At 44.8% G+C, this 26739-nt stretch overlaps 1 protein-coding gene across 1 annotated transcript in view; it reads left to right on the top strand.

The window, feature by feature from the left end:
- The first annotated feature begins 413 nt into the window (after positions 1-413).
- Positions 414-26739, top strand: part of LOC130475851 (carcinoembryonic antigen-related cell adhesion molecule 1-like) — a 47277-nt gene continuing 20951 nt past the window's right edge. The window contains exons 1-4 of the mRNA XM_056847747.1: positions 414-498; positions 6304-6657; positions 20375-20641; positions 25063-25320. Of these exons, the coding sequence (XP_056703725.1) occupies positions 414-498; positions 6304-6657; positions 20375-20641; positions 25063-25320 (964 nt within the window). The remainder of the gene's footprint in view (positions 499-6303; positions 6658-20374; positions 20642-25062; positions 25321-26739) is intronic.

The following is a 26739-nucleotide window of genomic DNA, read 5'->3' as shown; positions in this document are numbered from 1 at the left end:
GCCCCGCGGCCGGCTGGCGAGGGGAGGCGCCGCTCTGCAGGGACCCGGGCCGGCGGACGGCGCTGCCGCGGGCTTCGGGGAGGAAGGAAGGAAGGAAGGACGGACGGGGCTCCCGGTGGGTGGTCTTGGCTTCCCCCGCTTTCGCTCCGCCTAGGGCCGGACGCCCGGGCTCCGCTCCCACTTTCTCCGCCTGCCGGGAAGCGCCCCCCTAGCCCCCCCTCCAGCCCCCCCCTCCAGCCCCGTCCTTCCCCGCAGCCCCGCCTCGCAGCGCCGCCGTCCCGTTACCTGGAGGGGAGGGGCGGGGAGGGGCGGGGGAAGCCGCAGGCGAGGCCGGCCCCCGGGGGAGGGGACAGCCCGCACAGCCCCGCACAGCCCGGCGGCCAGCGGCGGTCGGGGAGCCAGGCGGGCGGCTGATGGGGAGGCGTCGGGCGGAGGGGCCGCGGCCCGCTGGGGGGTCGCCCGGGCGGAGGCGCTCCTGGCACGCGGCGCTGCTGGCAGGTGAGAGCGCGCGCACCGGCGCCGGGGCAGGGGTGACCCCACCGGAGTCAGCCTCGGGGCGGTGGGGAGGGGGTGGCGGGCAGGGGCCGCAGTTCTGCGCGCCGCCGATCTTGTTTGGGAGGGCAGGAAGGGACTCCCTCCCTCCCTCCCTCCCTCCCTCCCGTCTTCTCCCGGGATGCCTTCGGCCCCACGGAACCGAGCTCGGCCTCTCGGGATCCCCCTTCACCACTGAGGAGGAGAAGCCTGGCCTGGCCCCCTTTGCAGGAATCTTACACTGTGGTGCGCTTGAGGACAGTGGGGCACAATGGATACCCGGGGGGGCGTCAGCCCTGCTGCTGTGGAGTCGGGTGTGCCCGAGGGACCTTCCTCTGGCTGGGCACCCCTCAGGAGGCTGAACAGAGGCGAATGAAATACTCCAGTGGCCCAAAGCCAGGCTTTTTCCGAGGGGTTTCACTGGGCTGCCAAGCTTACAGCTTGACTTCGGAAGAAACAACCAATCTCTGGACCAAACTAGTATGAATTTCGGAAGAGCCATGATTGATGGACTCATTTATTGAGTGCATTTCTACACCCCCTCTTGACCTGTTCTAGACGGCTGACGCATAAGAACGATACAATAAAATCATGTAAAAAAAAACGTAGTGTAAGAATGACAGATAGTGGAAAAGGTTGGGGGCTTAAAACTGGCACAAAACAACATTCAGTTGCCTAAAATGGCACCCATAAAACAGTCTGCAGAGCATAAAAGCAGTTTTAAAAGATGGGGGGACCCCACCCCCACACACCGGCTGACAAGAAAGGTTTTGGCCTGGCAGCTAAACAGAGGGCCCAAGTGGGCACCAGGTAAGTCTCACAGGAGTGGGCGTTCCAGAGGAAAATGCCATTGCAGGAAAAGAGCTCTCTTGTCTTTAAAGGTGTAACGGCAACGGGGTGGGGACCTTCTATCAAAGGTTTGGCATGGGGTGTAAGGAGCTTAACCCTTTTCTCCGGGGCCATTTTCCTAACCTCAGTCCCCCCTCCCCCATTTCCAGTCTGATTGGAAGCAGAAGTATTTGTGTGTGAAGCAAATGTCATGGCCAAACTGCTAACCTCTCCCTCCACTGCAGTATCATGGCTCCAGTTCAAATGAGGACACCGGGAGCTGCTTTTAAAACTAACACAAAGAGGGGAGGGGGAGAAATCTGTTGATGCAGCTCCCTCAGTCATGTCTGGATTGGCCCTTAGCTGATGGAGTGGTACCCACTTGCAGGTCTTAATGCTTTCACTCCTTCATTTGATCCAGCAAAGGAGACCCTTGAACTGAAGCCACCTTCTGCCTCTGGAACCAAGATGGGTGTCCCTTTATCCTCAATGGCACTGTGTTTCTCCTCCAAGTCCCATTGAGTAGGGTTGCCAACTCCAAGTTGGGACATTCCTGGAGGTTTGGGGGCTGAACCTGGGGAGGGCCGAGTTTGAAGCAGGGAGTTTCAGATGGTAGCCATGTTGGTCCGCAGTAGATCAGCTAGTTTCAAGTCCAGTAGCATTTCAGAGACCAACAAAAGTTTCAAGGTACAGGTTGAGCATCCCTTATCCAGATTGCTTGGGCCCAGAAGTGGTCCATATTTTGGATCTTTCCTATATTGGAATATTTTGGATTTTTTGCATATACATAGGGAGACAGCTTGGGGATGGGACCCAAATTCATTTATGTTTTATATATATACTTCAAACACATAGCCTGAGTGTAATTTTAAACAATATTTTTAATCATTTTGTGTACATTGAACCATCCAAAAGCAAAGGTGTCACTATCTCCCCAGAATACCCCTATCAGCTATTAAACAAGAGCAACAATAAACTAACTAACAGCGGCAGGCTTTCAGTCTCCACCTACGATGCAGTCTGTACACTGGGTTTTATTTTTTTAGGTGAGAGGAAACATTGAAAGCAGGCAGTACAGATCTACCTGCATGCCTGCTCGAAGAGTCCGGCTTTCGGATCAGTCCAGATATGGGATGTCCGGATAAGGGATACTCAACCTGCATAAGCTTTCAAGAGTCAAAGCTCCCTTCATCTGTCTCTGCTTTCCAAAGCAGCCATTACCTCCAGAGGAACTGACTTCTGTAGGCTGGAGAGCAGTTGTCATTTCAGAACTCCAGCCCCAACCTGGAGGTTGAAGAACAAAAACCAGCACACAATTCAATGCAATACAAAACAACTATGTTAAAAGTGTAAAGTGCACAGTGAATACTTATCTAAACACACAACAACAAAATATACAATATGTACAGTTGCAATTTCAAGATGTCATATGATGAATGCAAAGGGTTCTTCTATTAAGGTAAGTATTCTTAAATGTTCTTATAAATGTCTTTATCTTTTCAAAAGTATTGCAGAGGAGAGTGGAACGGTCCACATATAAGACAGCTGAAGAAGAGATGCACGGACGTGTCATCTAGATCATCCACGTTTCGCCAAAGGCTTCATCAGCCATAGGAATAAAGTCACAATTAACATGGGACAAACTCCTCCAGATAATAATTTCTAAAGGCCAGCTGGCTCTTGCTCAAATCAAAAAGTTTTTGATTTGTGACAAACCATGAACTTTTTGATTTGAGCAAGAGCCAGCTGGCCTTTAGAAATTATTATCTGGAGGAGTTCGTCCCGTGTTAATTGTGACTTTATTCCTATGGCTGATGAAGCCTTTGGCGAAATGTGGATGATGATCTAGACGACACGTCCATGCATCTCTTCTTCGGCTGTCTTATATGTGGACCGTTCCACTCTCCTCTGCAATACTTTTGAAAAGATAAAGACATTTATAAGAACATTTAAGAATACTTACCTTTATAGAAGAACCCTTTGCATTCATCATATGATATCTTGAAATTGCAACTGTACATACTGTATATTTTGTTGATGTGTGTTTAGATAAGTATTCACTGTGCACTTTACACTTGTAACATAGTTGTTTTGTATTGCATTGAATTGTGTGCTGGTTTTTGTTCTTCAACAATAACTCACAGCACAGAGCCTTTTTGTTCTGGTGGTTTATACCAACCTGGAGGTTGGCAACTCCAGCTGTTGGACTGTGTCTTGCTCTAGTTGGGGATATGTCAGCCTGTCTGGGGCCACCAATATTCATACATACATGCTGTGGTCTGAAGTAAGAGATAAGGCCGAATCCTTATTTTGGTCCCAACCCCATCACAATTTAGGAATCCTGTTTGGAAGAAATCACATTTGTATACATCTAGCCAAATTCCTTCAGCAAATGAGCTGAAATCCCCCCTCCTTTCAATTCATTTTGGCTAAGATAGATCCTAAGAATCACAGGAGTGTGTCTGCAGAAAATTTCTGTCCCAGTTCAATGTGTGGAATGGGCTCATCTTATTTCTCCAAAGACAAGAATCCTACACCCAACACTGGAGATGGTGTATCTAAAACTGCTACGGAGTATCTATTTATTTGCAGAAGACCATTTGAGACATAAAGCTCTTCTTCAGAGATGTTTTCTTTGGTCCAATTATTTCAGAGCCACTGTGAGGTAAAAAGTGTGGTGTAAATAAAGTAAATCTATAATTATAATATTAAAAGACTATATGTACCTCTCCATCTGTCTTGGGAAGGCATAGCTCATCGAGAATAATAAAAGATTAGCAATTATGGCAAATTGGATGTACTTCTGAATGCACATAAAAATTCACAATCCAGTGGAGATGCAGTCGCTCCACAATGCAATTCGTAGAATGGGTGACATATTTGGATGCTAGGGTTGCCAACTTCTTGGGAAATTCCTGGAGATTTGGAGCAGTATCTGGGGAGGGTAGAGGGAGCTCAGCAGGGATGTGATGCCATAGGGCCCACCCTCTAAAGCTGCCATTTTCTCCAGGGGGACTGTAGATAGATCCTAAGGATCTCTGAAGATCTGGAGATCCGGTGTTATTCTGGGATAACACCAGAGTTTGGCAACCCTATTGAGTGCACATTTTGAAAGTGCATTCCTGTCTCATTCTGAAGCAATGAGTCTAGTACCAATTTATTTTAAAATGTCTTGTTTTGTTTTCTGATGAGTTATGCCTGCCGTAAAAACATAGGCATGCCCCCTACATACTCACTGCAAGATATGACCACCTCTCATGTAGTTCCTGCTTCTCATGTGTCAAAGCTGCTGGCGGACACAGTTGTGGAGGGTCTTGCTATATCCCAGGCTAGTCCAGTCTCATCAGATCTCAGAAGCCAAGCAAGGGTCAGCCCTGGTTAGTACTTGGATGGGACACCACCAAGGAAGTCCAGGGTTGATGCACAGAGGCAGGCAATGGCAAACCACCTGTTTGTCTCTGCTCTGACCTGGATGGCCCCGGTTAGCCCAATCTCATCAGACCTCGGAAGCCAAGCAGGGTTGGCCCTTGTTAGTTTTTGGATGGGCGCCCACCAAGGAAATCCAGGGTTGCACAGGGTTGCTGTGCAGAGGCAGGCAATGGCAAACCACCTCTGAACACCTCTTGCCTTGAAAACTCCATGAGGGATCACCATAAGTCAGTGCCGACTTGATGCCAGAAATCCCAAAAACACTGCTATAAATTTGGTCCTGTTTTGAGAAGGAGACTTTCCTGCTTCTGCACTTTGTCAGACCAAATTATCCAGCGGCACAGACTTTTTCTGTCATTTTAATATCCCTTTGGATATTCTGGCAGTGTGGAATCTGTGGATTTTTACCCTATGAATTCCTGCTTGGAAGAAGTCTCTTGTTTACGTCCCAGTTTGATGTTTGTCAAGACATTAGCTTAACTTTTCCTTTTATAATTGATCGTTCTCTTCACCACTATTTTTGCTATGTCTGCATGATTAATTCTGGCATTTAAGCTGTTTATTTGCTCAGGATGAGCACAAACTGGGTGTTTTGTTTTATTCATTTATTTAAAACATTTCTATCCTGCCATCTTGGACTTGGCGGCAAACAGTGTAGCAACCCCTTTGCAAAGACCAAAGTAATAATCCAATTAACAAAATTAAAACAGATTGCACAGAATTTGCCAATTGAAAAGTATTCAGGCTTAAAACAGGACGTATTTGAGCACTTCATGGTTTCAGAGGTCTTCAGTTGGTGTGATTATCTACAATCAGGGTAATTGTACTAACTGGAGTTAGTACAAACCAGGATGAGAATCAGCACTATTTAGATTCCTGGGTTTGTGGGCAAGAAAAACTCAATTTCGTCCAGATGACTGTATTTTGATGTCACAACAAATTGCAGTTAAGATTTGAAGGCTTCTGAGACCTGGAAGTCTTGATTTGTGCTCTGTGTGAAAGGATAGGGAGGGAGCTTCACTCTTTGCATGCACAAGCCCTGGATTTTTGGCAATGTTTATCTGTCACTTTGTTGCTCCAGTTTTTTTAAGATTAGCAAAGAAGATGAATTATTGATCAATCCCTAGAATGGCATATTCCTTCAAGCCCAATGTTTCCCTAGAAACTAAAATGACTAAACGGAGGCTAATGTACTTTGGTCACATTATGAAAAGACCAGAGTCACTGGAAAAGACAATAATGCTGGGAAACGCTGAAGGCAGCAGGAACAGCATGAGATGGATTGACGCAATAAAGGAAGCCACAAGCCTCAGTTTGCAAGAACTGAACAAGGCTGTTAATGATGGGACATTTCAGAGATCATTAATTCATAGGTTCGCCATAAGTTGGAAGTGACTTGACACCATTCAACATACACATAAGGTCTTCCTGAGAGCATAATCCCAAATCTGGTTGACTCTGTTGTTGTTGCCTAGTGAAGGATTCTTTCTCTCCCCACCCCCCTTCTCCACGCAGCCGCCATCCTGAGTTCTGGCTTCCTGCTAACCCAAGCCCAGGACATTCCTGTTACGCCGAACCCATCGTGGCCAGTAGAAGGACAGGACGTCACTCTGACTCCAGGAGGAGTATCCAACTTTATTTTATGCAGCTGGTTTCGAGGAGTAAACGCTGAGGCAAACCGGATCTTTACGTGTAGTCCATCAAGTCCTGATCCGCAGAACGGTCCAGGCTTTATTGGGCGGGAAACTGCAGGTCCAAACTGTTCCCTGCACATCAGGAATCTGATGCTGAATGACACTGGAATCTATATAGTGTCGAAGTTTGCAAGTGGTGGTTTTACAACGGGGCAAGTGCATATAGAAGTCTCAGGTATGGTTTGTTCACTACTTCTTTTTTTAAAAAAAATATTAAACAAAAACTATACAGATGGTTAATTAGGAAACTAGGGCAAGTAAATGCATAATCTATATAAAGGGAGCTGTTAATAAGTACAGCAAAAATGAACTGATTACACACAACTATCTAAAAAAATCTAATGGCAATATCTAACTACAAAGCAAAACAGAAACTAATACAACAACAAGCAACAAAACTCTAATCACAGCATTCTAAGAAATAAATTATGGTACTCAAATTAAAACAATGAGTACAAAATGTGACAATCAACAGCTAAAATAACAAGGGGGATCCAGTGATTTCAACATATATACAAAGTGTTGCTGGTGAGAGAATATCAACAATTGAGGTCCTCTAGCAGAACAACTGGTTCTGAAATCATCCCCCACGAGTCCATGAGAGCCAGGTGGATAAATGCCTCCCCTTCTTGTATACAAGAGGCCAGTCCTTGGGAAAGGTTTGTTCTCTCCTTCTTATCTCTCATATATTTAATCCCATAACTCATTCAGATTAGTCTCCCCTGCTCAGTTCAAGGAACGAAGGAGGCCAGATAAACCTGATATGGCATGGGTACAAACATTTCCAAGAATTTTCCAGATTCTGGCTAAAACGGCATCTGTAAAATGTGGGCAAAACACTTTGGGTGAGCTAGGCGACCTCTTGATGGCTGAAAAAGGCATGCATAATCAAAAGGAAGCCCCAAAGCAATCGGCGGGGGTGACCGTGGGGAAATGTCCCTGCATAAAAGGCCTATGAAGCTTTCCCAAAAAGTGGGGTGAAAATATATGCTGCCCATTATAGCTATGATGTAGCGAAGTCTGGTAGAGACAGAGGCAACCCTACTATAAGGCAACTGCTACATATGACAGTAGTTTGGAGAACCATTAAGGGTTCAAGCTGGGAGATAGATCCCCCAGAAAGTACTCCCACAACAAACATATGGAAATGAATGTAAGCACTTGGTCCCTTAGGATTCCCAAAAGCCACACCAGGAGACTAGTAGTCCAAAAGAGTTGGTTTATTGGTAACACGGGTAAGCAGAGCTTAGAAATCAAAAGGCAACAATGAAGGGAAATGGCATTGCACTTGATTATATGAGAACACTACAAAAGCAGGCACAGTACAGTCTCATGAGATAATACCAAACAGCTTAGAAGCACCGAGTCTCCCCCAAGTCTCCTCGACCCTGGGAAGCAAAGCGAAGCTAGCGGTTTAGATAAGCAACCTTGGAATCCGAGCCGAAACAAAAGTTCAAAGGCAGCCAAGGCAGCCAGAGTTCAAAGACAACCTGACAATGAATGGGAGTTGTGTAAGAGAATAATCCCTATGAAACTTGTTCATTTAAACATTTGCATAGGAGAAATTCCTTATCAGTTGAGCCTTATGTTTAATCTTTGAAGAATATGTCAGTTGGATTTTCTCCCTCAGGTCTAGAGCTGACCTTAGGAAACAGAAGTTCTGTATTTATATCCTAAAGTGATCGTAGTACAGTATGGTGGCTTGGCACGGGGAGGAATGTGTGTGGACATTTAGATTGTGAGCGACAGGTACCAATGCCCTTGTGTATAACTGTTGCTGTGATCCACAGGTCAGCTGCATCCATCTGTCTTGCTGGGAGGTTCTGTTTTTTTTTTTTTTTTTTTTTTTTTTTTGGTGTTTGTATTGGCATGAACTGGATTCTGACATGCTGAAAGTCTGTGTGTTTGGGAGTGAGTTTCTGTGCAATGCCCAATGGTGATGTGGGGGTCTCTAAACAGGAAAAAAAAGTGCTTTCATACGCTGTGGGAAAACGTACATATGTGAACCAGTCCTTTGGGAATTTTGCCACTGGCTGCACATTACTTGATTTCTCAGTGCTGGGTGACGTGTAGCTAAATGTGTAAACCGGTCAAGATTCAAAATGTATTTGAAGTGATAAAAAAGTTCTCTCTGTGATATCTGTTAACTCACTCACATATGCAAGTCAACGAGTGAGAAACACACTTGTCTAAACTAGATCAAAACATTCTTGGGTTAGGGTGTGCATCTGAACTTTGGTTGTATTGTTTGATGGCTGCTACACTTGAGAGTTGCTTATCTGTTCAAGTTGACAGGGGTGTTTCTGTAATCAACAATCATTTTATTAATTTATTGGCCATATGTCCTCACTGACTCTGGCAGGTGAAGGCAGGTTATTTTCCTTCCTCTCCATCAGTGCTTCCCTGATTTCAGCCAGCAGTATGGTGATCACATCTTACAGTTATCATGAGATCCTCCAGAGATGTGTTATTTCTCCATGTCTTGGACTATGATCTACCTCTCATTTTTGTTCCCATAAGACCTCTGCTTGCCAATGATAACATTCTTTTTCTTCCACCTACAGACTTGCTGACCAAGCCTAGTGTGTCTGCCTTCCCAACTCCCTTCCCCATAGAGTCCATTGATTCTGTTAATCTAACCTGTGTGACCACCTCCAAAGAAGCCTCTGTCAGCTGGTTTTACAATGGAGAGCCCCTCGGAAGTAGCCCTCGGATCCAAGTATCCAGGGATAACCGGACTGTTGCCATCATTGGCGCAATCCGTAATGATACTGGAGAGTATCAGTGCGAAGTGACTAACCTGGCCTCCAGTAACATAAGCAAGCCCTTATATGTTGCTGTGATCTGTGAGTATCTTAGTCTCACCATCTTCGGCCTGTCCTGTCAGGGTGACTTCCTTCTTCTCTGTACTGTTGTTGTATCCTGTCCCATCTACACCTCTGCAGGTGTGTCAGTTCCTTTCTTTTTTTTTAAATCCCCTTTTCTTTTTGATCATTATGATCTCTCTGTGTTTACTGGCTCTAGAAAAACATCCCTCTCTTCTATGGTGCTTGGTGAGACTGTGAAAATACATTCAGACTGAACCGGTGATATCTAAATATTATTTCTGTATCTTTGAGAACTTGGTCCTCATTATTGAAGCCTTGGCTTTGTCATCATCTGTGGACCTTAAGGGAAGTCTCTTGCTTTTTCTCTGGCTCCATTTTCCTGAGCTTCATTTGAGGAGAAGGATTCATAACTAGCTGAGGGGTGAACAACTGATATAACAGTGCCTGCTTCCTCCTAGGTGTATCTGTGCAGACTCTCAAGTGAGGTTCTAAAGCGGGTTGGCCGTCTCCAACTTGGGAAATTCCTGGAGATTTGAGGGCAGAGCCTGAGGAGGGCAGAGTTTGGAGAAAGGAGGGGGCTCGGTAGATGTCATAGTCTCCACCCCATAAAGCTGACATTTTCTCCAGAGGAACTGATCTCTGTAGTCTGGAAATCACTTGTAATTCCCAGAGATCCTCAGTCCCCACCTGGTGTTTGGCAACCCTACCTTTAAGGGTTTACATTTGGGCTTCTACAGTGCAAATGAGTAGTCAGATTTTTTTTATAAAATGCACTGCTCTAAAGGCTTGTAGAATCCAGTCCCAAGAGGCAGTATCTTATCTAGGATGCAAGGGCCCACTTTGACTGATGGGTGACATTAGTCCTAAACCGCTATTTCTGTATAGAGCCCACTAGATTTATGCTACAATCCTGTGTAAACTTTCTTGTAAGTCCTATTGAATTGAGTAAGGTTTACTTCTGAGTAAACATGCATAAGGGCCAAACTAGACATGTTTGTTGGGTCTGGGTTTCCCGCTGCTAGGCTGTTAAAAAATAAAGGACAGCCAATTTGGGCTCGGGATGCCACCAGAGGGGGAGGCAGGTTTCCTGCCCCCCCCCCATTTGCATGCACCAAAACTGCTTCCGGTTCCCAGGACCCTTTAAAAACAAACACATATAGTTTGGCCCCTGGTTTGCACTGTCAAGGGGAATTTAGAAGTTAATAATTGTGTCTTTAAAGCTCTTGACTTGAAGACCCTTTCCCCAAGGAAGTTCAGGGTTGATCAAGTGGAGGACAAAGAACTTGGTCAAACACACACACACACACCCCTCCCTCAAACAGTTGATCTTTGTTGTGGTGTTTTCTGAGGGCACCATAAGAAGTTGGAATGGTTTGTTAGGGCGGGCAAAAGAGGCATTAATTTTCTTTATTTATAGGTTTTATGTGCTTCCCTTCTACGAAAGGGTACTCATTCCTAATGACTTGGGAAGAGCATAATATTCTAACATCAAATAACGATAGGGTTGCCGGTCCCTCCTCACCACTAGCAGGAGGTTTTTGGGTCGGAGCCTGAGGAGGGCGGGGTTTGGGGAGGGGAGGGTCTTCAACGCCATAGAGGCCAATGGCCAAAGTGGCCATTTTCTCCAGGGGAACTGATCTATGTCGGCAGGAGATAAGTTGTAATAGCGGGAGATCTCCTGCTAGTACCTGGAGGTTTAAGAATAAGCCCTCAATGAAGGAAAAAAACTTCAGTAACGCGACCTCAATATGCTTACTCCATTTTATATATAATGGGCTTCTTCAGAATGTATTGTACATATGTCAATTGACGTATGAGTCTTACTGGGTGAACTGCAAAGTTGCGGTTGGATATAATGTACAATACATTCTGAAGAAGCCTTCGAAACAAGATAGAACCGGGATCTTGTCAAATTGTAGTGGGGTGGCATCCCCTCAATTAATCAGTGCACCTCGCAGTGCACTCACATACCGACGTGACACGTAGGGTCCGAGTTATCGCGCCGGAGTTGTTCCAACACAAAGTACACTTTTTGCATATATGCTATGTTACAGTTTAGGTCAATAGCTAAGGAATTTGGACTTAAATTATAGCCCATTATAACGACAAACAGAGCTGGGATCACAATATAAGGACAGGGTTATTCAACGTCAATAAATCACCTTATGAATGGAATAAGAACGACGGAAGATCACAGTTGAATTCCTTGTTCTGCATGTGATACATCAATCACCAGAACTTTCTACAGGTTTTTTAGTGCAGCTTCATACTAAGCTGGGCTTGATATAACATCTGTTGGATTTTTGTAACATTGTTTGTACATTTTAGTCCTGTTCTTACTTGTTCTAAACAGCATAAACGAGGGATTGTGTTAATAATGAGTATTTAAAAATATAAAACTGAGTAAGCATATTGTGGTCGTGTTATTGAAGTTTTTTTCCTTCATTGAGGGCTTATTCTTAAATATTCATATCAGTATGCTCTATTTTTTGCTAAGTACCTGGAGGTTGGCAACCCTAAAGAACAAAGATTTGCAGTTTGTTCACTAAAAGCACAGGGTAACACAGTGGGTTAGGCAGAGAACCATAAAACAATGGCAATTTAAAAACATGTCAAGGGACCCTCTGACTTGGGGATTTTCAGGGCAAATCATGTTTGTGTTCCTGCCTGCTTGGAGTTCCTATTATGAGAGGGTTTGAAACATGTTCTAATTATCTGACCTTGCCTGCCCACTGAAAGATATAACAAACAAGGAAGCGGAGGGAGAATTACAATAAACTAACCTGGGGAGGGCGGGAGGCCAGAGAGTTAAACTAAGCACATTGTTTTCCAAGCATGTTTAGAAAGCCCTGTCCCCACCATGCACATGCACAGGGCTAGCAAACCGTTGAGAAACAAGGCGGCCTGAGCCATCTGGGGCCGGCAGAAACAGGAGTGTCCCAAAGGTGCCACGACAAGGCATGCCAAGTGAGAGGGGGAAAACAGAGGACTTCGGCCTGGTCTCAGGGTGGCGCAGAGAGGCCTGAGCTGGATCTCCCCTCACACCCTTTTTGTTTTTCTTTCCTCCTCCGTTAGTCATTAACTTGACAGCCGTTTTTATTTGGTGACGTCAGGCACAGATTGCTGGCACCAGGGCCTGTTGGGTTTCTTGGAGAAAAGGGCACCTCGCCAGCCGGTAGGATGGCACCCGGCGGGCGGGGGGGGGGGGCTGAGTTGCTAACAGCTGGCAGAAGCTGCCCGGGACAGGACTTCCAGAACGCAGCTCTGAGAATGAAGCAGAGACACGGGGAAGAACCAGCCGGGGTTTCAGGAAAGCACAGCGCTGTCCCCCTCTTTAACCACAATAACAATCTGCATTCTGAGCTTAAAACGCCCCGTCAATTAAGATGACATCAAAGGGGCCCATTGTAGCCAGTGTATAGTCCCAGTTACCTGGCTGTTTACCTTCATTTTAATTGTATTAATTATTAAGCACAAGAGCTGGAAAAACAAGTCCGATTTGTTTTAACGGTCATTATGGTTCCTTCTCCAGACAGTGACTTCAGTTTTACTGGTTCTGACTAATGAAATAAAACTACCAGGCATTATTTTTCTGCCCTTAAAAAAAAAGAAAGAAAGAAAGAAAGAAAGAAAGAAAGAAAGAAAGAAAGAAAGAAAGAAAGAAAGAAAGAAAGAAAGAAAGAAAGAGGAAAAAATATTGTAACTTTTAGCTGCCATCAGAAGCCCTGGCTCTTTGCCAAACAGAGATTTTCGAAATTGTAGTCAGGAATGGTTGTACGCAATTCTGCGATTTCAAAAATATGGGAGAACGCTTCTCAGAATCAGGTTTCTCTTTATTATGAACCGTGCTCTTAAGTATGAACAATCCACAATGTAAAAAAACAAAACATGGGTAGCCAGGCTGGCCTAAGCAGTACAGGCAGCAGAATTCATTACACAGAAAGTGATTAAAATATGAAATTCACTGCCAGAGGATGCAGTGATGGCCACAGGCATAGACAGCTTTAAAAGGGTATTAGATAGATTCATGGAGGAGTGGTCTATTAGTGGCTACTAGCCATGGTGAGTAAAGGGAACCTCCACATTCAGAGGCAGTTTACCTCTGAATAGCAGTACCAGGAGGCAACATCAGGGAAGGCCTGGGCCTCTATGCCTTGTTGCTAGCCCTCCAGAGGAACTGGTCAGCCACTGTGTGAGACGGGATGCTGGACTACATGAGCCATGGGTCTGATCCAGCAGGGCTCTTCTGATGTTCTTAATAACTAGTCTTAAAGACTAATCAGGAAAATCCTGGTATGGGGAGAAAACATGTCTGTGCCATGTTTCAAAATAATACGTGGGGGTCCAAATACTACCCTTCACTTCACCCACCTGTCCATCATTCCATACCTATGAATAGAATGAATTTCAGTTCTTTCCCTGCCATTCATTCTGCGATTACAGAGGAAGGAGTCTGCAATTGGATAAGAAATAAAATCCCCCCATACCCAGCTGGGAAAAATCAAGAGTAACAAAGGCAAAATTAATTTTGGCCAGGGCAGCAAATAACCTGAGCTGACCCTGATAGGTAGCATTCCTGTACTGTACGAGCAGATGCAGATTTATGCGTACATGCCTGTTCTGCAAAGTCTATTCCATATGCATGTATATTCCAGTAGAATAAGTACAGGAGCATCTGATATTAGCAGGAGCTAGGAAATTAAAACATATTCATAGCCCAGTTTTCATATTCTGGAGCTGAATCCCAGCGTGGCAGACAAAATCTGATCTGATTCAAGTTGTAGCTTGAATGAAACTCTTGTGCCACTTCTTTGGAGATCCCAGTTTTCTCAGCCCTCCTCTGCTTGATTTTATCATCTCCCCATACCTGGCTTAGTGGAAGAGTACCTTCTTTTCATGTAGAAGATCCTAGGTTCAAGCCCTGACAACTCCGGTAGCAAAGGATCAAGTAGCAGATGATGTGAAAAGCTTACGACCCTGGAGAACCACAGCCAGTCAGAGCAAACAAGACTGACCTTGATAAACAGCAGAATAAGGCAGTTTTGTGGGTGCAGACCATACAGAGGAGGCAGGGTTGCCAACATCCAGGTGGGGACTGGAAATTTCCTGGAATTACAACTGATATCCAGATGACCAAGATCAGTTCTCCTGGAGAAAATGGCAGCTTTGGAAGGTGGACTCTATGGCATTATACCCTGCTAAGGTCTCCAGACTCTGCCCTTACCAGGCTCTACTCCCATCTCCAGGAATTTCAAAACCCAGAGCTGACAATCCTAAAAGGAGATGGTATGGAGGAAAAAATGATTCAGCAAAGAAGCAATAACAGATACATAATAAACTTGCAGCTACAATTAGTCTGTATATTTTCTAAGAAAAAGATAGTTATCCGAGCATCTTCAAAATATGATTCGGAAGTCCTCCAAGATGTCTTATCTAGGAAGGAACTGAGAGATTGGGGATAGAAGAGTATCTCAGAAATGTTCTTCTCTCAGGGTTCTATCTACCTACCAGCTCTGGAACACAGAGCTCTTGGGCTTTCTGTCTTTCTACTCCATCTCAGTCTGGTGAAGGGATCTTTTATGGCGTGACGGGGAAGGGGCGGAGGTCTGAATCATTTCCAGCTCAAATCCCAACATGCTAGCTTTGTGTATCTGCCCCAGATGGACCTGAAACCCCTGAGATCCAACCAACTGAACCTTTTTACAACCAGTATTCTGAAATCAAACTCTCCTGCTATGCTGATACATTCCCCGATGCACATTATATTTGGTTCCTCAACGGGGAGGAACGTGGCACAACATCAGAATTGCTCATCCCAGATGCTACCCCAGAGGATTCTGGGAATTATATCTGCCAAGCATGGAACGTACTTTCTCGCCAGAAGAGCAGTGCCACCTTAGAGATTGAGGTGACGGGTGAGTAACCAGAGAGTAGCCTGGAATTGCTCTCTCTTGCCAGCACGTCTGTGAAATCTCATGATCTTCCTGTGACATTTCTCCAGCTGGCCTTCCGTTTGCTGGTTTTGTCACACTGTCTCTTTGGACTGCCTTTCTTGATGAAGCCTTCCATTCACATGTATATCTGGATCTTCAAAAATTAGCTTCTCTGTCATGCTGGGATACTATAGCGCCTTTCATTCAGTGGCTGATGCGGTTCCATTTCCTTTGCGTTTCATTTTGCTACGCTTTCTCCATCAAGTCTGCATTCAGACCAGCGTTAATTTTGTCTCAGTTTTGCCCTTCCCCAGTCTTCACATGTTTCCCATAAACAAACATCTCCCTCTCTCAGAACTGAAGGCTTATTTATTAATTCTCCCCCCCCCCCCATAGAATTCCACTGAATTTGGACATTTGCACCCAAGCCTGCCCTAATAGATCTGGTGCAATAGGTCTAAAAAAGTAGGGGAGAGGAAGTATTTGAGACAGGACAATGAAGAATGAAATAAGCAGAAGAAATTTGTAAGATAGGTTTGGTGAAATGGGCTTACACATTCAACCTAATTTTTTAAGGCCTTGATCATGGAGGATTTCATAATGTTTCAGTGGAATCCTAGAGTGTTGTCCTGAACTGATGACATCACTTCCAGGCTCATGCCTGAAGCGATGGCACTCCATTGGAGCAGCAGTGATTCCCCCTACTGCAGCTTGGGGCCGGCCAGTGACAGTGGGAGACACGGCAGCCCTATGAGGAGGAATGATAACAGCACAAGATTTCTGCCAGATTATTCACATACAGTTTCAATGTGTTAGACCGTGATGGGATCAGTGTAGACTGGTCTTCCTTCTTCCCTAGAAATGTACTGGATAGCTCAAAAAATTGCTCATCTCACAGCCAGCAGGTTAAGATATATTAATCCCCTAAACTCTGTTAAGTTTAAGAGGCCCCATAGCATTACCACTTCTGTGGTAATTGAACCATCTGAAGTAATTTTTAGAGGTCCCTCATCCAGGGGTCCCCAACCTTTTTGAGTCTGTGGGCACCCGTGGAATTGCACACAGTGCAATAGCCACAGCCACAAATTGGCTGCCACAGGAGATGGAGACAGCCGCAGAATGCCTGCTGTAGCTTACCTTCAGTCACACAAGGAAGATCCTTGTGCTGTGATGGCAGCTGCTGCTAAAGCAAAGTCTTGAAAAAGCTGCACAGCCAATGAAATCTCCAGTGGCTAATCAGAAGACTTGCTGGCCAAAAGCCCCACTTCGCCCACTCACTTTCTAAAAACACTTGGCGGACAATAGAAAAGGTGTAAGTGGGCACCATGTTGGGGATCCCTGCTGTAAACCATAGCTTACTTACCGAGTGTATAAGTCTAGTGTATAAGTCTAGCTCTGTGTATAAGTCTAGCTCTGGCTTGTTCAGATGCACCATGGTGGAACATATTCTGTGTTTACTACTCTGGATCAGTAGAGAATGTAACTGATTAATCACTTATGAATTTTCCCACACCTTCTTTCCCCTGTCTCTGGTCTGTCCTTTGCATCCACTTCCCTATATCCCAAGTCACAAACTGTCAACCATCAGTCAACCACTGGACCACTTCTGCGCTTTAGTGTTTTCCCAGGAATGGCTTGTTTGTTTTTATGGTCCTAATTTTCTCTAGGAGCTCTTTCCACCTCTCTGATGACCATGAGAGGAACACGCTGGGTCCCTTCATTATTCTTGTTATGAGTACTATGCTAGTTTGACTTGACTGTCTTTCCCACTGGGGTTTCTTTTTTTTGTTTCCCTTTTTTATTTTTTATTTTTTTTGGACAGATGGTTCTCATAGCTGGTCACCAAATCCTGTTCCTGATTTTTTTTCCCTGGTGATCTTTTGCACCTTTCTGTCTCTGCCAATTGCCCAATTCTCTCAATATTGGTTCCGCCCTCCTTGGCGTCTTCAAAGGATGATGGTGTTGCATTGCAAACAAACATGGAATTCTTTTGCAACTTTTCTGTCCCAACAGGTGTTGTATCTAATGTCACCATCAAGGGCCCTTCTACAGCGGTAGAGTACCACACCGTCCAATTGAGTTGCAGCTCTCTAGGTAGTCATGTTTCTTACTACTGGTTTAAGGAAAAGCAGCTGGTGGAAGCAGGAGGTCGTGTCCATCTGTCAGACAACAACGATACCCTCACGTTCACCATTAGCGAGAGGAACGACACTGCCATCTACATTTGTCAAGGGGTCAACAACTTCTCTTCCCAGTTCAGTGAGCCTCACTGGCTGGAAATTTTCTGTAAGTCTAGTCTGGCTATCCGGTGATGACTCTGAGGAGAGATCATTCTGCCTCAGCCACATGTTTGCTGTCTATCTGCCTCTTACACGTTTGCCCCCCATTTCGTCTAAGGAACTCATGAACACATGGTTCTTTCTTTCCCTTTTTATCCTCACACAGATCTTGTGATAAATGTTAGGCTGAAACAGAGAGTGACTGGCTACCCACCAAGGTTCATGGCCGAGAGGTAGGGTTGCCAACCCCCAGGTACTAGCTGGAGAGCTCCTGCTATTACAACTGACCTCCAGCCAATAGATATCAGTTCACCTGGAGAAAATGGCCGCTTTGGTGATTGGACTCTATGGCATTGAAGTCCCTCTCCTCCCCAAACCCTGCCCTCCTCAGGCTCCGCCCCCCAAATCACCAGGTTTTCCCCAACCTGGAGCTGGCAACCCTACAGAGAGGGGCTAGCCTCCCTCTCAGGATGGCAGTCTTTGGGCTATCATCTGGATATATTGAATGCACCAGATGAGTAAGACGGAAGGGGTTTCACCTCTCCCTTTGTGCTGTAACACTGGAGTGGCCCATAGGTCTAGGGAGTGAAAACATTCCATGCGGGAAATTCCTGTACTGAATATAAATGTAAGTCCAGTTGCTGATAGATAAACATACAGGCTATTTGCCTTTCTGACTAAGCCGATTGGCTCTTGCCCACTGTGGCTAAGCCCAGCAAAGGTTGTAGAGATGAAAGATAACCTGGATGAATTAAAAACACACACACTACAAGCATTTATTTTCACTGCATTGTGTTCATTGATAAGTCCGCTAGAATCATCTCCATCCCTAGGTAGTTTTACTCTTCTTCAGATGATGGATACCAATGGAAAGGCTAGAGGGTGTGTATTGGCTCACCTCTGACACCCATCCTAAAAGTGCAGCCAGAGATCTAGCAGTAGGATATCATCCTGTTCCCAAAAAAACATCCCAGAGGAAGCATGTTTCTTGGACACTGAATTCCTGAAATTTGTCACCATGTGATTATGGCTACTCCTGGTCAGGAACTGAAAAATAGTTGAGTCAAATGTGCTAGGTGCTGTAACCTTTGACACTGACAGTGGGTGATGTAGTTCCAACTACTGCCAGGACAGTCTAACCTGTTTCAACATGTAGCTTTCCTTTGTTTGCTCCAGACGGGCCTGATAGCCCTGTCATTGAACCCCCAAAGTCAGTTTATGAAGAGGGTTCCACCCTCAACCTCTCCTGCTTGGCTGACTCCAACCCACCTGCAAATTATTCTTGGTGGTATCATGATCAACTACTGGAAGACCAGAAGGATTCTCAGCTGCTGATCCAGGATCTCTTGGTGAGCAGTGCCGGGAATTATACTTGTAATGCCACCAATGTCTACACTACTTACTCCAATGCCACCAGCCTCGAGATCAGTATCCTGGGTGAGTAACCGAAGCTTGACATCCCAGGACAACTTGCCTTCCTGTGTTGCTGATATACTGACTACCGGGACAGCATGCTTAATCTCTAAAGTCAGGCTTGGTTGGCCTCACTCGGTAGTGTTGCCATTTTGGTTTCTTGTGTTCTTGGGGTCTTCTTTTCCAAACCAAACATGGGTGATTGTGATCAGACCACCTGTTATTTCAGTACGAGAATTCTTCCCAAGATGGACTTTATGGTTGGACTTTCCTACTCTGGTATTTCACCGTCTCCGCACCCAGTGGGATGTTCCTCTTTTTATCTGCTTTGATTATGGTTCCAAACCCGTGTTTCTCAGTGGTATCAGTCAGATGCTAAGTGGTTGCCTTTCCACCCACTCCATCACTTCAGTTGGGCATTCCTTTTTCCTGACTGTCTCTCTATTCAATTTATAATGACAATGACTTCACTTCAGTTCCTGGTGTACTACAAAGCTTCCATTCTTCAGGTCAAATTTAGTTGTTCTGGTCTTGCCTCACTCAACCATTGTTATGAAGTTCTGTCTCTTCTGGACTTGTAGGGCACACTATTGTTTCCGGCCAATCAGGAATAATCAGTGCACATGGTGTGCGAGTTCCTGGCATCGATTCTCCTTTGTGTGTCCTCCTTCACTGAGCCCTTTCTTTCTAAAGCTGTGATGGTCATCATGTTCTTCTAGTTGGTTGGCTTCTGGTTAAAAAACTATGCCCAGACAGTTGACATTCAATTGGATGAAGCAGCTCCTGTGGTTTCTTTCCCTTCCTTTTGCTTGTTTGCCTCACCTTTGCTTCCTTCTGGTTTTTACCCCGAACATCTCCCTCCTTCATAGATGAGCTACTCTGTCCCAAAACCTCTCCACTGCTTTGCACAGAATCTACAGGGAAAAAACCATTCAGGGAGGAGCAAACTCTGTTATTTCTTTCCCTATTGCCAAGTCTTCCAGGGTCATCACACCAGTTCCATTACGACCATCGGCTCTGTCTTCCATGGTGCATGAACTACTTGTGGAAGCATTTATGACCAGCAGCTGTCTTCCTTGGTTTTTCATCATCAACTTCCTTGTCTTGCCCTGTTATCCAATGCCACTTTAACTTTCTTTCTCTACTGAACATCTGTCTTACATCAAGAAATTTGTGTATCCCAATGGTGATGATCACATTATGATGAAGACTTCCTCTCCAGTTCTTCCTGTCCATCGGTTTCTGAAAGATTTGATTTTAGTGAGGTCCCATAAATGAATGAATGGCATGTCACTTCTTCTGCTTCTTAAATGGCAGCTGGAGATTGGAACACGGAAGTCAAGAATGAATTAAGAACCATGAGGTGGTCCAATTTATCTTATTAATCACCAATAACTCCCATCCCTCCCCACTGCCTTCCCTCTTTTATTTCTCTGCAGAACGTGTGTCTAATGTTACCATCATCAGTCACCCCACCAAGGCCATTGAAAGCCAGTTCACCATGCTGAGCTGTTCTGCTGAAGGCACCAATGTTTCCTACATCTGGTCAAAAGGGAACCAGATACTGCAGTCATCAGGGCACATCTCTGTGAGTAACAGCAGTCTCACATTCAGCTCAACCAGCCGGAATGACACAGGAAACTACACCTGCTATGGACATAATAGTTTCTCCAACTCAAGCACCACCTACCTGCTGGATGTCTTCTGTAAGTTTTCCTTTGTCACTGAGGGAGGGTTTAAAACAGGAGTGTCAAACATATGGCCCGGGGGCCAGATCTGGCCCCTTGAGAGCTCTTATCTGGCCCACAAACCAGCCGAGGCAGCCACCCCCACCCCCTGCTCCCGATCTGGGCTGGCGAGGCATGGCCCGGCCCAACACAATGACATTTATGTCATATCCAGCTCTCATAACAAATGAGTTTGACACCCCTGGTTTAAAACATCCTAGGAGCACAACGTATATGGAATGGGCTCAAGCCCTGGAGAGTGCAGGTTTATAAATTATGTATATGGTTAGCTTTTAAAAGAACAGTAATATAGACATTCACAAAGAGGCGGGAGAATAGCCACCCTAAGCTCCGTAGGAGGAAAGGTGGCTGACAAAAATTTTAAATAACTAAATAAAAATTGAAGACTCTTTCTCCTTTGAGTTCATTCACCCAGTGTGACCAGTTGGGAATCATACCTCCCAAATAATCGCCAATTCATTTCTTGCTTTTAAGCAAACAAAAAATTATTTTAATAAGGAAAAATAGTCATTCTTATATAAATTACACTGATTGTCAACCACAATGAACAATCATTAAACTAGTATCTTATAAATGCATTAATTCATATTTTCAAATATCAACACTTAAAAATGGTATGATTAGAATATCTGTTCCAACTTCATAAAACCTGATTCCAGTTTTAATAACCAACCTTGTCAATTTTTTCCCTGCCATCTCTGAGTCTAGCTCAGTGTAGAAACGTGATCATGGTACTGCATGAATCTTTTTATCTGGTCTTTTAACCCACAACCCTTGCAACCTTTCTGCATAGCCAGTTCCTTTCTAGTGGTTGTGATAAAAGTTGTTGGCAGTTTTTTGGTGATTAAAGCAAACATCTTCTGTGTGTCTCAGTGTAAATCTTGGTGGGAATACTGGTATTATATATAAAATTATGGTTGTAACAGACGCTGCCATCTTCCTCCAACTAGGTTGGATTTTTGCATCTCTTTTTATTTTTTCTGCTGACTTATGGCAACCCCATAGGGTTTTCCAGGCAGGAGACATTCAGAGATGGTTTGCCATTGCCTGCCTCTGTGTCACACCCCTGATATTCCTTGGAGATCTCCCATCCAAATACTTTCCAGAGTTGAGGCTGAGAATGTGTGACTGGCCCAAGGTCACCCAGCAAGCTTCCATGGCAGAGTGGGGATTCGAACCTGGGTCTCCCAGATCCTAGTTCGACACCTTAACCACTACTGCATGTTATATTCATGGCAGTAGAGACTGAACATCACCAACAAAAGTCTGGTTTGGCTGTATTAAATTTACTGATTCAGACTAGTGTGAGACTGTAAAGCTGTAGATATCTAATTGCCTCAACAAAAATCGCAGGTGTCTAATTGTCTTCTCAAAGAGCACATTCCAAATTTCATCTGATAACTCCCCATTACTGTTCAGACTCCATTTATTTGTGACCCTTCATACAGAATTTTACCTTTTAACTCTTGTAACAATAGTGCAGTACATACCCATGCTGTCCAAATATGTAGGATTACAAATGCCAGGCCTGAAAATATTGAAATGGGGGGTGTCATTTATTTCTTATGGTGTCACACACATCCTGACGCTGCAGTCACTCCCTATTCCCCTTTTCCCCAAAACTCCAGCTGTTTCCCAGAATTGTGAATTACCCTGTAAAGACCTTATCCTAGATTCATCCTAGAGAGCTAGCATGGTGCAGTGCTTAAGAGTGTTGGACTAGCGTCTGAGAGACTCCATGTTTGAATCTCCACTCTGCCATGAAAGTTTGTGGGGTGACCTTGGGCAAGTCACACACTCTCATCCTAACCTATCTTGCAGTAGTAGAAAAGAGCAAGAGTCCAGTAGCACCTTAAAGACTAACAAAAATATTTTCTGGCAGGGTATGAGCTTTTGTGAGCCACAGCTCACTTCAGATAGGTATCTGAAGAAGTGAGCTGTGGCTCACGAAAGTTCATACCCTGCCAAAAAATATTTTTGTTAGTCTTTAAGGTGCTACTGGACTCTTGCTCTTTTCTACTACTGCAGACAGACTAACACGGCTACCCACTGTGAACTATCTTGCAGGGTTGTTGTGCAGATAAAATATAGAAGGGAAGAATGTTGTAAGCTACTTTGGCTCCCCTTTGGGAAGAAAAGTGTAAATAAATGAAATCATTAAAAAAAGTATAATTGGAGATAGCTGAGCTTTCCCCCAATTCTGCAATGTGTGCGTACAGTGCCTTCAAGTCGCAGCCGACCTATGGCGACCCCTTTTGGGGTTTTCATGGCAAGAGACTAACAGAGGTGGTCTGCCAGTGCTTCCTCTGCACAACAACCCTGGTATTCCTTGGTGGTCTCCCATCCAAATACTAACCAGGGCTGACCCTGCTTTGCTTCTGAGATCTGACTAGATCAGGCTAGCCTGGGCCATCCAGGTATTATATATCTTTGTTTTGTTTTTGTCTTGTTTTAAAGCTTTTTTGATGGCCCCTCCAATCCATATTCTTCCGGCTGGCTCAAGAGAGTTACCTTATTCTAAAAAGCAAGTTGTCAAAGCCATTATGTGTGCTACTGATAATATTTTGGGGACATTCATTCCCTGCTCCTGTTTTTCATATGTTATACATCATCCTTGGTTACCACCATTTATAAACTTCTAATTAAATTTTCCCATTTCAACAATATAACAACAGGATATCATTTAAAAAATAAATAACGGATATCATTTAAAAAATTGTAACAGTTCTGGAAGATCTGTATTTACTAAACCAACTTTTGTTGCCCACGATAAATTTAGTCTGTAGCTCCATTTCTAATCAAAGGAATATAATTGAGTTCAAATGTGTGTGTGTGTGTATAAAGTGCCATCAAGTCGCAGCTGATTTATGGCGACCCCTTTTGGGGTTTTCATGGCAAGAGACTAACAGAGGTGGTTTGCCAGTGCCTTCCTCTGCACAGCAACCCTGGTATTCCTTGGTGGCCTGTTGTTATATTGTTGAAATGGGAAAATTTAATTAGAAGTTTATAAATGGTGGTAACCAAGGATGATGTATAACATATCCAAATACTAACCAGGGCTGACCCTGCTTAGCTTCTGAGATCTGACGAGATCAGGCTAGCCTGGGCCATCCAGGTCAGGGCTGAGTTCAAATACCTTCTTCATAATCTGATGAACGCCTAAGTATTTTATAGTTTTTCTACATGGGCATCAGACACTGGCTATCACACGATGCAATGCTATATTTTCAGAGCGTGTTTCATTCCATTTATAGTTGGGATATTTGTCCATAACTTTGAATAACCTTTAACGCTTCCTTAAGAGAAGTAACTGGGTCTGTTAATGTGGGAGCTGTGTCATTAGTATTCAACTTCAGACCCCCAAAAACATTATATGGTCCTAATAACACTTCAGTGACTAATACAAACAAGATTGGTAAGAGGTGTATGCCGACCTTGGCCGTCTCCCCAAATGTGCTCTCACTCTGGATCTGGATTGCCAAAAATCTCTAATTTTACCAGATTGTAGTGACCATCCCCTTATACAATTTTCCTGAGAGCTACAATTCCATCTCAGCCCTTACAATAGATGGAAGATCGTTGTAGTGTCTCTTATTCTGGTTTTGCAATCCTGCACTGGATCCCAAATGGGAGAGTCAGTTCTGAAGTCACTGAAGGACTGAATTTAAGAGATCTGCATTGCATTGACCAGTGAGAGATTGATTCCATTGCTCAGCTATGACATGCAGTCTAAATTGCTCCCAATTAATTCAATTTAGCTCATATCCCACCCTTTCCCCAAGGTGTTTCAATGCTAGCAGATAAAACAGGTTTCTAAAAAGAAAATTAAAATGCTCCCCCATCTCCAAATCTCCTTATCTTGCTTAATTTCCTTTGAAAATCTCCTCTGCTTCCTGTTTTTGCTCTCTGTGGCATCAGTCAATAATGAACCTTAAAAAACAAAAAGATTACAATAATTGTAGCTTCAAAGGTCTTCCAGCTAGTTTGAAACAAGTAATGGCTTCCTTCACAGAACCGTGACTATTGCAGTTTTGGAAGGATTCTTTCCTGCTGATCCACTTTGTTTATCAAAACAATGGGTGGCTTGGGAATAAAACGGATTTGAAATTTGGAGTGTAGACACGCCCTAAGTAAATGGATGTGGAGAGAGCAGCTTAAAATCTTTCTAGATGGGATGTCTGAACAGAGACTTCCATGTGCAATCCTGCTTCTTTTGATGTCAAGAGAGGCCACGATCCAGTGCCAAAACACACCGATATGTGCTAGTCCAACCTTACAGTGCATTTAGTGGAAGATGGCAAAAAGTCTCTAGGTCGTCGTCCCCCAGCTGAAAATTATTTGCCTTCCCCCAACGTATGACTCTCCTGTATTTGCTCCAGATGGGCCTGATGTGCCGGTAATCAGCCCTCAGCAGCACCATTATGCGGAGGGCTCCAACCTCACTCTCCGCTGCTACGCTGACTCCCATCCACCACCACAATACACTTGGTACTTTAACGAGGTTGAACGTCCCGAGAAGAGCCCCCAGCTTTCGATAACTAGTCTGTCCTTTGACGAGGCTGGGAATTACAGCTGCAATGCTTCCAACACTGAGACTGTCCTTTCCAACTACACAAGTTTGGAGATCAAGGTGTTGGGTGAGTATTCACAGGATGGGTCCCTCAATATCTCTGTCACCGGGGCCACTGAGGGCCAAAATACATGCGTTTGGAGAGAAACCAAATGGTGGAGCTGAATGTTCTTTGAGGCAACTTACCCATCAGGACAGGAACCTAGATGAGTTGCATCCCTTGCTTAAGAGTATGATCAGGGAGATTAGGTATGATTAGCGATGGCCACAAGCATAGACAGCTTTAGAGAGCCAGCGTGGTGTAGACTGTAGAGCAGGGGTGTCAGACATAAGGCCCGGGGGCCGGATGCGGCCCCTTGAGCGCTCTTATCTGGCCCGCGAGCCAGCCACCCCCCCACTCTCAATCTGGGCTGGGGAGGCATGGCTCGGCCCCCACCAAGTGACATTTATCTCATATCCAGCCCTCGTAACAAATGAGTTCGACACCCCTGCTGTAGAGGTTAAGAGTGGTGGACTCTAATCAGGAGAGTCGGGTTTGATTCCCCAGTTTTCCACATGAGCGGCAGACTCATCTGGTGAACTGGGTTGGTTTCCCAGCTCCTCCACCTGCAGCCTGCTGGGTGACCTTGGGTTAGTCACAGTTCTCTCCAAACTCTCTCAGCTCCACCGACCTCACAAGGTGCCTGTTGTGGGGAAGGGAAGGAGATTGTAAGCCACTTTCATTCTCCTTAAAAGGTAGAGAAAGTTAGCATATAAAAACCAACTCTTCTTTTCCTTCTTAAAAGGGGATTAGATAGATTTGTGGAGGGTAGGTCTATCCATGGCTGCTAGCCATGGTGACTAAAGGGAGCCTTCACATTCAGAGGCAGTCAACCTCTGAATATCAGTGCCATGGGGCAACATCAAGAGAAGGCCTCAGCCTCTAGGCACTCTGGGGTAACTGGTTGGCCACTGTGTGATCCAGGATGCTGGACTAGATGGACCACTGGTCTCATCCAGCAGGGCTCTTCTTATGTCCTTATGAGAGGGTGGTCCTTCAACAAAGATGTTGGGGGTGTTAGAACATGTTCAAGATCTTGAGGCATCAAATAGTGCAGGGAGTTCCACTGGTATGGCTTCAGACGAAGATTATCAGGTCTCTCGGACGTATGATCCAAGAGTCCCCATTGATATCCTGGGTGTTTTGGTGATTCCATCCAGAGCCCAATAGAAAGGAGATGCGAGAAAGCCAAGTGCAATTTTAGTGTGCATCTTTGCACTTGATTAAATTGGGCCATCTTGCCCACAGAGAGGCTGCTCCACCATTTAAATGTACCCTGTGATCACACACAATGTCATACAGGTCTGTTTTTCTTACCTGCCTGCCCATTATGTTTAAATTGGGCCTTTTCTGGCCTGGAGCAATTTTTGAGTATGAGCAGCAAAGCATCTGGGGCTGGTTTCTCAGGCTGAGAATTCCTGAGCCTGGGTTCCTGGCTGTTTTGGA

The sequence above is a fragment of the Euleptes europaea genome, chromosome 3, assembly GCF_029931775.1.
Source record: "Euleptes europaea isolate rEulEur1 chromosome 3, rEulEur1.hap1, whole genome shotgun sequence".
Taxonomy (NCBI): domain Eukaryota; kingdom Metazoa; phylum Chordata; class Lepidosauria; order Squamata; family Sphaerodactylidae; genus Euleptes; species Euleptes europaea.
The sequence above is the reverse complement of the archived record's forward strand: the minus strand, read 5'-3'. Positions and strand labels throughout refer to the sequence as shown.